This window comes from Aulonocara stuartgranti (assembly GCF_965226115.1).
Source record: "Aulonocara stuartgranti genome assembly, chromosome: 22".
NCBI classification, from domain to species: domain Eukaryota; kingdom Metazoa; phylum Chordata; class Actinopteri; order Cichliformes; family Cichlidae; genus Aulonocara; species Aulonocara stuartgranti.
Genome location: NC_138957.1, coordinates 29,319,467 through 29,331,062, shown reverse-complemented (window position 1 = coordinate 29,331,062; position 11,596 = coordinate 29,319,467). Strand labels below are relative to the sequence as shown.

General features: G+C 40.4%; 1 protein-coding gene across 2 annotated transcripts; it reads left to right on the top strand.

The window, feature by feature from the left end:
* Positions 1–8,468: 8,468 nt before the first annotated feature.
* Positions 8,469–11,166, top strand: LOC309698190 (transmembrane protein 74). Of its 2 annotated transcripts, none has more exons than XM_082520494.1 (2): positions 8,469–8,947; positions 9,302–11,166. In XM_082520494.1, the coding sequence occupies exon 2, from the start codon at positions 9,348–9,350 to the stop codon at positions 10,116–10,118; it is 771 nt and encodes a 256-aa protein (XP_082376620.1). In that variant the 5' UTR covers positions 8,469–8,947; positions 9,302–9,347; the 3' UTR covers positions 10,119–11,166. The 2 variants fall into 2 exon arrangements, with proteins under 2 accessions (XP_082376620.1, XP_082376619.1); XM_082520493.1 differs by having other exon boundaries at positions 8,469–9,091.
* Positions 11,167–11,596: the final 430 nt, after the last annotated feature.

The window sequence follows — 11,596 nt, the reverse complement described above, 5'->3', positions numbered from 1 at the left end:
TTGGAGTTGGAGTTGGAGTTATCAGATTAAATCTGTCCTGGTTGTCATTTTCAGAGAAGAACACATAATAATAGACTGTGCTGACATTTAATTTACCTGTTTGATTGACAGTGTCTTGTAGAAATGATTGCTCCACTATCTCTAGTGCAGCAAGAGAGCAAAGGAATGATCCAGTGCTTATTGCTCCATTTAGTATGTCAGAAAAAGGTATAATATCTCTCAGTACCAAATGCATTATGCCAAAAATCCCTGGATGTCCTCCTGCATTTCATCATATTTGCAGTTTGCAAGCTAATGTGCCTTGCAGACTATTTTTGTCCTCCACACTGAGTATGTGGATTGTTGGTGTTTTCTCTTTAACACTGTAAGATGGCCATTGTTGTAATCTGACTGTATAATTAAACCTGAACTGAATAAGGTGAGTCTACATCCTTTGATAATCCCAACTTTACATATGCTAACAAGCTCACAATAACAGTGACATCATGCTCATTTTCAGCAGGTATACAAATTGTTTTCTGTCTGAGTTCAGCATGCTATCATTTGCTAACTAGCATTAAGTGCAGCTAAGCGTATCATAAACAAAGACAGACAAAGCAACAGTTTCTGGTTCATCATTTTACATCATTTGAGTGCCATGGATGTCCACAACTTCAGCTCCTGTTCTAAATCATTGCTAATGTTTGTATTATATACTCAGGTGCAAGTTCCAACACTGCCAGTTTTATTTAATTTCACATGTATGTTAAATGTAACTCGTTAACCTAGAAGAGGACCATATTCAGATTAGATTAGAATATGTGGAGAGGCAGGATTAGGCACCATGGGCAGGTCGACAGACAACTGACTTTATCTTTGTTTTATAAAACACTGAAAAATAATTGACCGATGGCCATTTAATTAATAGGCTTTACCCTGTTTAGTTTTTTTTGTTATTTTTGGTGATGGCCATGCTCTGGATTGTCTCACTCCAACAACGCCCGCCTTTTTTACCTGTGTACTTCTACTTGTTATCAATTCTATTACATCAGTATATGTCTATATCTTCTCTTTTACTTTTTTACTTTGTCATTATTATTACTTTGTAGCATTAATATTACGGTTATTATTGTTCTTATTATCATTATCATTTTATTATTATTATCATTTTGTCCCGTTTTATTTGATCAATGACAGAATATAGTGAAACCTACTCATATGCACTACAAACATTATTATGTCCCTACTCTCCCAGTGATTGCTCATCTTGTGGTTCTTGTAAGTCTGTGTCATTATCCTGAATATGTTTCATTCCTGTATTGTTTAAAGAAAGTAAATAAATACAAATAATAAACCCACGTGTATATTATGTTATGTATAACAAAATACAAGTGCCCTAAATGTACATAGGAAACATACATTAAATTCCTCGTTCATTGCACCATAAACCTGACTTTGTTTTTGAGAATTCAGGTACATGAAGTGTTAGTTTCCCAGAAACATATTTATGCAGTTAGCATAAAGATAAAGCACTTTGATAATGATTAAAGCATCTGCTGACATATTTTATGTATTTGGACTCATTTCAGATTCTTCTGTTGTGTTATCCTGGAATCAGGCCTGAATATTTTCTGTCTGGAAATAAACAGATGGCCCAAAGCTGATGTTGTGTGCAATTTAAAAGGTGTTTTTGCTAACATAAAACTCACTTGTAAATACTAAAAGTGTATTCTCCCAGCAATTTTGCACATTTTTCATGTTTTTGTGTGTTCTTTAGTCATGATCGTTAATCTGTACCTGCAGTTTATTTTCACACTGTTCTGGGTTTGCGTGAAATCTACAATAAGGGGGAAAAAGTCAGTCTCGGAAATATGACGCAGCAACTGTTCAGACAATCTGCTGCAAAACAACAACAGAAAACGGTCCTCCCGAGACAGATTTTGGAGAAGCGGGTTCAGCTGAAAGTTCATCTACATCAGCCTCAAAAACCAGACGTTCAGTCAGGATCACGTCCAATAACTCATGTGTGAACTCACATGTTTGTTTGTGGGTGCGGAAACACAGATGGAATAGAAAAGGGCTCAAACTCCCAGCTTATGCACTGCTGCTGGCAGTTCTGCTGCACTCCTGATCTCGGGGCAAATGTGCTTTGATATCTGTGGGATTTTTTTTCTTTTTATCATTTCCCTATATGAACTTCAATGAAAACATCCTTTAAGTAGTGCTGAGTGAGAGCAAAGAGAGCTCAGCTTTAAATTGCAGCTTTGCTCAGCTCTTACTGTATGCACCCTGCCTCTGAGTGGTGACCACAGCACACGAACCAGTCTGGAGACATACAGTGTGAGTCTCTGTGCATCCACCGTCACTGCTCTGTCCAGTCAGCCCTCCTCCCAGCCCTGCTGCAAGGCCATCTGACTTCTTTTGTGTCCTAGCCTAACCTTGGACCAGCGTCTTTGCCTCTGCTGCTGCTGGCTTCCTATCAGCTATTCTTAGCTTCACTTGTGCTCTGGCTTCACAGCAGATCCGTCAGTGTAAAATGCCACACTTCACCGGATGGTGTAAATAAAATGGGCCTGCTGGTTGGGAGCATCTCTGGAGGAAATGACAAATCACTTTAGATCATAAACAACAGAGCAGCAGTGTTACTAGAAAAACATCTCATGGGGAGTAGTCTGGTGGTTTTCTGTCTGGCTGTGATGGAGCAAAATATTAGCAGGCTGTCCTCTCAATACATCTCTCAGCGGTTGGCTTTCCTTTTGCTGCAGCTCTGAACTTAAAGTCGTATTTAGACAGATGAATTTTCCCTTTTTCTGTTTACTGCCGAGGGGATGTGGTTGCAGGGGGAGATTAGGTTAGACACACTAAAACCCCAGGAGAACACATCACTACTAAAGCACCGTGCTGTCAGACACCGAGAGGCTGCAGCTGAATAACCGTTTGATGCTTTGCTCAAAGGAACTGATTGCATTGCAGGTGGAGGGGGGAGGTGGTGCTGAAGAGCTACGTCTTCATTTCCTGTTTGTCTTTTTTAAAAAGATAACTATAATATTTTTGAAAAATATTCAAAGATATGTCTTTTCACACAGCTCAATATTTAAATTTTATGACATTTTTTGGTTACGCAAAATTCATCAGCATCCTCCTGTTGCATTTTGGTATTTGAACCATGCCGTGTGGCACGTTCCACACTGGACTGATGCCAGCTGCCCCCTCAGGTAAGAAAGGTGGTTTAAGTGGCTTTGAATGCATCATGGCTGTTGGTACTACAGAGGCTTGACTGAGGTTTTCAGAAACTGCTGATCTACTGGGATTTTCCAAAACAATTGTTTCTATGATTTACAGAGAATGGTCCAAAAAACAAAAGAAAGTTTCTTGTAAGCCACACTGTTTTGCACTGATACGATGGCAACAGAAACTCAAATAGCCACTTGTTACAACTAAGGCAGGCAGAAGAACATCTCTGAATGCACAATATGTCAAACCTTGAAGCAGAGCAGCAGTAGACCACACTGGGTGCCGCTCCTGTCAGGTGAGAAAATGAAAGTAAGGCTGCAATTGGCAAAGGCTCGCCATAATTAGACAACTCAAGATTAAATACAAAATCTTAGTTCGTTTGATGAGCCTCAATTTCTGCTGCAACTTTTGGATCAGAATTTGACATATATGGCATGGAGGTGGAGATCCACCCCGCCTCGGATCAACAGTGCCGGCTGCTGCTGCTGGTGTAATGGAATGGGAGATATTTTCTTGGCACACTTTGGGCCTTTTAGTACCAACTGAGCATCATTTAAATGCTAAAGTCTACCTAGGTATTGTTGCTGATCATGACCACAGTGTACCCACCATGGGACAAAGCTCAAATCTTCTCAAACTGGTTCACTGAACATGACAGTCGTATGTGCAGCCGACAAATCTGCAGCAAGTGTGTGATGCTTTCATGTCAACATTGACCTGAGGAATGTTTCCAGCACCTTGTTCGATCTATGCCACCAAGTAAGGCAGTTCTGAGAGCAAAAGAGGCTCCTACCCAGTACTGTTAAAGTATATATATATATATATATATATATATATATGGTAAATGGTGTGTATTTGAATAGCGCTTTACTAGTCCCTAAGTGCTTTATACATTCAGTCATCCACCCATTCAAACACACATTCAAACACTGGTAATGGCAAGCTACATTGTAGCCACAGCCACCCTGGAGCACACTGACAGAGGCGAGGCTGCCGGACACTTGCGCCACCGGACCCTCTGACCACCACCAGTAGGCAATGGGTGAAGTGTCATGCCCAAGGACACAACGACCGAGACTGTCCAAGCCAGGGCTCGAACCGGCAACCTTATGATTACAAGGCAAACTCCCAACTCTTCAGCCACAATCGATATACATCTATATATCGTATTTATGCGTTTACAGTAATGTCTTCAGAGGGTTTAGTGTTGTACACCACGCTTTCCAGTATGCAGAAAACTGCTAAAATATTGATGTTTACTGCTGAAAGTTCTAAAACACAGTTTTTTTTTCCAAGTTGTGTACTTTGCTCCACATACTGTAGAAAACAGAGCTGTAGGACAAAAGTGCACAAACACAAAACTAACAGACTGTGGGCAGCGTGTACAGTAAAGCAAAGAAAGAGAGAAACTTTGCATCAATCAAATATTGCCTAAAGTAACATATCTAACCTTGGTTATCGCCCACATCAGCTCGGCCACCTCTACTTAATTGCCAGAGGAAGAGACAAGAGTGCATGAAGATGGTCGTACACTTTCCATCATTGTGCTGAAACCATCTGTCCTTGGGTAAGTGGAGCCGGAGATAAAGAACTGTAAATTCTGACCCTGAAAGTGCAACAAGATCAATCTGAAGGGTCACAAGCTGTGTGAACCTGCGATAGGTGATTTCATAAAGTCATTGCTTGTTGCTGAAATACTAAAGTGATCTTTCTTACTGAGTGTCAGAGTGTTGTCTAAATGCCTCAAAAGTTTAAAATGAAAATATTTCCTTACTGTGGGCAAGTAACAATAAATAGATCAATAAACAAGTAAATAAATAAATAAAACTCTGTTTAATTACTAAATAAAAATGATACAGAAAATAATTTAGCAATAATTAATTAAATAATTCAGTTAAAGAAGATTAAATGAATGCTGTAGATGTAAATTGACAAATTAAAAATAAATATCAAATACATGGTGAATGAAAATGAAGAATACTCTCACAATACTCTCATCAAATAATGCAAAATGCTTGAGATTCACTATAAAACATAATATTCATAATAATATACTCACACTGTTTAAATAAAACTTTAATACTAAACACGGGAGAGTAAGACATCGAACTGTACTGTGTAAGTATAAAATAATAAGTATCCCAAACCTTACTTACGTGCTTAAATTTATAAATGAATATGTTCAGATATTTTCTACCACGGCTCAAAAGTGCAGTGCTTAATGAATTTATGAGCTCAGGTTTATGCTGCCCCAAATCAATAGCATTGGTAATTGTCAAAATCATTTTTATGTTTCTACAGTGGTTAATTCACCAGCACATGCAAGCGCTTTATTCCAAATTGTGTTTTTAATGCTGAAATAGTGTTGTTATCCATTCATTTCAATTAGTTTTCAAAAAAACAAGAAAAATAATAAATGACATAATTATTTCTTGATAAAGATGCCAAATTACAGTTATTTACTTATATCTCCAAACAGAAAAAAAAAGTTTTTTAGTTAAATGTTATACTTGATTACTTTTCCCCAAAAATTGGATATAAAAATGTGACATCAGTTTGTAATTTGCTTGTAAAATAAAGACATAATTTTTAGTTTTAAACAAGGTCTTGGAAGATTTTTAAATATTTGTGTTTTCTTGTTTGTGTGACACCTGGTCTAATAAATAATAAGTTAAGCACTGTAACTGACATCCTGAAGATTACACCTATGGATAACACATAGAGATCGACAACCACTGGCACTCACGTTCAAACCTACAGGCAATTTAGAGTCACCAAGTAACCGAACCCCACTAACTGCATGAATTTGGACTTTGGGAGGAAGCCGGAGAAGCCAGAGAGACACAAACATGGGGAGAACATGTAAACGCCACACTCTAGATGGTGGATTCAAACACAGGACCCTCTTGCTGTGAGGCAACAGTGCTAACCTGCACATCTGTTGTGCCTGGCTAATGATTGTCTCCCTATTTCAGTTGTGTGAATGGCTGGAGACATTTTTCCAAGCAGCTTCACACATTGAAAACTGACTGAGAAAAGCCAAAGCGAGTAGAGAACAGAGAGCGTCCCCCGAGCTGGGCTCAGCAGCAGGATAGCTGTCTTAAAAATGTTACATGTGGACAGATGTAAACAAAAGCAGTTTGAGGTTTTCTGTGCTGAAGCCATGAGTTGTTGAGTCTTACACCACAGCTGCTGTTTCACATTTTACTGTAGGGTGCAGCATTTGCTTTTAGAGAAACTAACAAGTGCATATGTGTCTCACTTTGGTCACACCCACTGATCTAAGTCACTCCATTACTATTCTCTTATTGATTATTATTCCTCTTTTCTCTTTTTATTTGATCACTTACATATTTAGTTTTTACTGTAGTTTGGTCTCTTGAGTGTAATTTATCATTTTGGCACAGACTACATTCGATATATGTGTAAATACAAATGTTGCACTTCATTCCTAATCATTTTCTTCTGTTTTTGTCCCTTGTGAGATGACTTTTCATAATCTCCTATTAGTTTATTAATGTTGTTTTGAGTGAGGCTTTGAGGTAGCCAAATATCCTTTTATTGCAACCACGGGAGTCAGTTTAATTCTCTGCAATGAAGAGCTAATTTGGTTTAAAGCACATATCACAAAGGGATTCAATGATTAAAGGGGCTACAGTTCCACAGGAGGTTGTAGTGCAGAGGTTGAACATTTCCAGCGTGCCTGCAGACTACACGTCTACTCTGTATTCTCTGTTGCAAAACTGTGAAATATTTTTGCTTTAAACACAGTTCCTCTTTTAAATATGAATGTTAAACCCACCCTTGGGTGTTACTTTTGCTCCCTCTCCCTGTAAAAGACTGTAACTTCTGTATGTATAGTGATACAGCATACAATGAGTATCCAGAAGCATCAACATGGTGGATCCTAGCAAATGAACTTCAATAGCAGAGCAATGGAGCATTTTCTAATCAGGACCTCTGGATGCCTTCAGTATAACCTATATATGCTTCAGTGCAGAAAAGACTGTTCTGTTTATTTGGACAAGTTTCCCTAAGGGAGTATCCTTAATCCAGCTGTCATTTAAATATATTGGGAATGGCATGCTAACTTTTAAACACATGATGTGATAGGGAAGCTTATTAGCTCCTGAAAAGCTGCCAGTTTGGAGGTCATCACCCAGCATTGACTATAAGACATTTGTCACAGTTTACACTGAAAATCAAAGTCATGTCTTCTCAAAAAAAGGAACAGTCATTCAAATTATTGGTAACTATCTGAATCTTTTTTTTTAATCACTCATTGATATTTTTATATGTGCCTTTGTCACAGTTATATATTGTGGGAACTCCTAATACAGATTATGATGTTATATATGTTGGATGCTGGAGCAATAAATCAGACACGTTCGAGACTTTTATGGAGGACAAGACTGTAGCTGCTGTTGAAGATGTGCAGTTGGACATTTTAACGTCAGTCGTCACTGACTCGTTTTTTTTTGAGCCAGCCTCAAGTGGTCATTAGAGGTACTGCAGCTTTTGGCTCTCACCTTCACAGCTGAGTTTCCATCTCCAGCTTTCTGTCCATTTTGTTTGAATAAATTAAGACTTTATTCGTTTAAAAGTTTTAAGGGTCCTGATTTGTGAATTTTTGTGACACAGCCAGGCTCTGCCTGTTTCCAAGGTTTGTGATCAGCTTTTTTTTAACCTTCAAAAGAAAGAAAACTCAGAAGAAAAAAATTCAAGAGTTTACTCCAGACTCCTTGGCAGGGCTTTGAAGCTGCAGCTACCCTTAGATAGGATTTTAAAAAAAATCTGAAATAAACTGAGTTTTATATATAAAAGAGGAGGAACTTGGACCCATGACTTTATTATTTCTGAAAGCTCAACCTCACCCCCAATTGTCCAAGACTAGTTTTGTTTAGAGGGCTTGTTCCATCAGCTGCAGGATCTCTGCCCTCCACATGAACTCCAACTACCTAAAAAGGGGCCAAACCTGGAAAACCACTTTCTCTTCAGCAGTCAATATAGCATCTATCACTCACCCAAGATTTCTGCTTTGCAAAAAGTAAAAGATCCACACAAACAAGGCAGCCTTGATAGACAGCTTACGGCATGTAACAATCTTCTTTATTCGTTTTTAGTGTTTTTTTATATGACTGTAGAAACCTTCCAGCAGAACAAGGCTTTTTGACCTCTGACCTCCAATAAAGGGTTGCAGGGCATCTCAACCACTATCGATGTATTGCATTTACTGCAGACCCCGTGGGTCGCAGTAAAGGCCAAGTATCACGGAGTTGTTGGTCACATCTCAACTGCTGGATGAATTGTAATGAAGCGTAAACATTCATGATCTCCGGCTGGTGATTCTCTCTCTTTTCCTCCAGCGCCGCCCTGTGTGTTTTGGATTAAAATGTCTCTCAGCTGTTGACCGGATTGCATTGAAATCTGCTTCTGACATTCGTGGATGAAAAATTTTAGCAACTTTGACAAGCGCCTGGAGAAAGCGTACCTTAATTTGAAGTGTTTCAGCTCTTTACTTGCCCACAGCGCACATTCAGCCGCCTCCTGCCTCTCATCTGATTAGTGGTCTGTATGTGTCGGGGAACACTGAAGTTGGCTCGGTAATAAGCATTATAAGGCGGTCTGCCGGAGCCCAGTCTGGCTGTGGGAGGGGTCTGCCAAACCTTTCCCTCTAATTGACCAGGGAGCAGAATCAGTCGGGGGAAGCGAGCGGCCACAGACGGAGAGAGAGGTACTCAGCAGACCGCATGTTGGTGCTTAATAGCGTATAATTGGAACACATTACCTGGAATTAGATTTATTAGGCGTCGCATGGTTACTAAGTGTTTTGGAAAAGCGATTTGAAAGCCAGAAAAAAGCAAAAGCTTAAGTGTTGGTAAGCAGTGTAGCTATTTTATTGCCTGTAATTTTACTGTCTGACGCTGAATTATTCTTTAGACTTCCTTCGCTACACTTTAAAATGCGTGCATGCCCACGGGTGAGAGAAGCGCAGCCTATAGATTTTCCTTGTAAATAATGAAAGTTCAGCGAGTTTAAACATCTTACTGTTTTCTTTTGCGTGTGCGTGTGTGTTTCACTTCCACAGACGGACGCATGGGCTCGATAAAACGGGAAACCCAGCCCATGCCCAAATGGCTGATCTGGAACTGTTTTACTTTGATCAGCCGGATCCCAGAGACGTCTCCCTGGTTTTAGATGAAGAAAGTATCGGTGACAGCGGTGAAAAGTCACTTCATCCCGGCGGAGGAGAGTGTTCAGCACCATGGACAGAGATCAGGGGAGCTCCGCGTCCGGAGGAGGAAACGGAAACATCTTTTACTTGCAAACACCAACATGATGAAGATGCTGATGATGTCCAGCTGATAGGTGCGAGTCCAGAAACCTGCAGATCCTCGAGTGAACTGTACGAGGAGGAGGAGGTAATGGAGGAAGCGGAGGAGGACATCCCGGAACTTTACTTGCTGTCCGACGACGACCTCTCCTCTGAGGACTCGGGGAAGTCTGTGGATTACGGCTTCATCATCGCCGTGACTTGTCTGGTAACTGGCATCTCTCTGGTCGCCATAGCTTACACGGTCCCCAGGGACGTCCGGGTGGACCCGGACACTGTGACCGCCCGGGAGATGGAGCGTCTAGAGAGGGAGAAAGCCAGAGTGGGAGCCCATCTGGACCGGTGTGTCATTGCGGGACTGTGTCTGCTCACCCTCGGGGGCGTGCTGCTGTCCACGCTGCTCATGATCTCCATGTGGAAAGGGGAGATGATGAGGAGGAAAGCCTTCGCCTATTCCAAACACGCAGCAAAGTTGTACGGATCCATCAGTTTGAGAGCTGGCTCCAGCCCCACTCGGGAATCCTGCTCACATTTGTCAGTGGCTGACGAGGATTTAGAAGTGCTCAGCTGAAATTATGGACAGGACAAGCGGAAAAGACTCAGAAAGTGCTTAGAAAATCCTGTCAGAGCTGTCCTATAATCGGCAGGTTTAATGCCTTTTTCATTTCTAACAGCTAATGCTAGTATTTTGGTTAATAGATAGACTTCTTTTGAAAGGATAGGCTTGCATTTTTTCACGTCTGTTGTAATACAGTCCTCCGCATATGGGAGTTATTGGTTGCTGTTATTGTCCCTTCAGCTCATCCAATCTCAGTACAGATGATAGGGGCCACAATCCACAATCCTCTTTCTGGGTAGATGCAGAAATATATATATATATATATAAATAAGGCTAAATATAGTAGTTTGATTTGGTTGAATACAGCCCAAAAGAACAGAGCTATTGAAGAACTCACAGGGCTATTTGATAGCAGTAAGTTGCTTTAGGTACGGTGAAGCATGAAATACAGTCAGGAAGCCCAGGCTGTGCAACAGATGCACTGAATGTGCCAAAACCAAAACACTGCACAGCAGGTTTCTAAAACACTGAAAGCTGGAAAGCTATAATGGTGGCTATCATTTTCTCATTTGTGTTTTCAGTTGTGCAGGAAATACCAAAAAAGAAATAAGTGGTCATATCACAAGTGAGCATTCAATTTAATGAAATGGGCCTCCTCAGTTTTCTTGAACGCCTCTGTGAGCACTAATATGTTACCCCAGTCAAAACAAGCATCACTCTTTGTGTTTTTATCCATCCGCTGAAGCGAAAACACAATGAGGGAAACTTGATTTTTGTTATGGTCAGTTTAGACTGCTGAAGCCTGATGTCAGCTTCCATTACTCATGTGTGAAAAGGGATTGTGGTTTTAGTCCACCATCACTCAGATTAGGAACAGTTACAGCAAACAAAGACATGTTTTCGTGCACCCAGTATGTGTGCATGCTAGTGTTGTGTTAAGATAGACTTGAGCAAATGTCAATCTATTCTTTGGGTATGTATAGACGGTGATGTGCCATATAAACACCGAGACTTCTGAGGCTAAAACCACGATGTATTCTTTCCTGAAATAAATATTTTGTTTACATTGGAGGTACCGTAGGTGGCTTTCCTTGTGAGGATCTCTGACCTAACTTGTTGTTTACCACTGCATCCGCTGCTGCTAATGATGCTGCAACTTCAGGAAACACTTTAAATGCCAGCACATACTTGTGTGTTGAAAAGCCTGTATGCTGTAGCTGCAAACCTGAACCAGGAGTGGTGTCGTGCTCTAAAGATCTGTAGCCTTCAGTTTCCACCTTGTCAGCAACAGAACCCTGCTGAATTACAACTAACAAAGCTGTGCAGAGCAGGCTTAGAAAAATAACAATAGCATGAGTCCATGTTGGAAATTCTGTTTGACATAAATGTGGCTTGGTGAAGCGATGCTTGTATTTGCTCAGATTTGTTGAGACGCAAATAGTAATACCACAGGAGGTGTAATTAGATTTTGTGGTTGAGCACCGATGTCG

What these genes read in the sequence shown, in the direction of transcription:
- LOC309698190 (XM_082520494.1), top strand. Translation starts at nt 9,348, where the DNA reads ATGGCTGATCTGGAACTGTTTTACTTTGATCAGCCGGATCCCAGAGAC.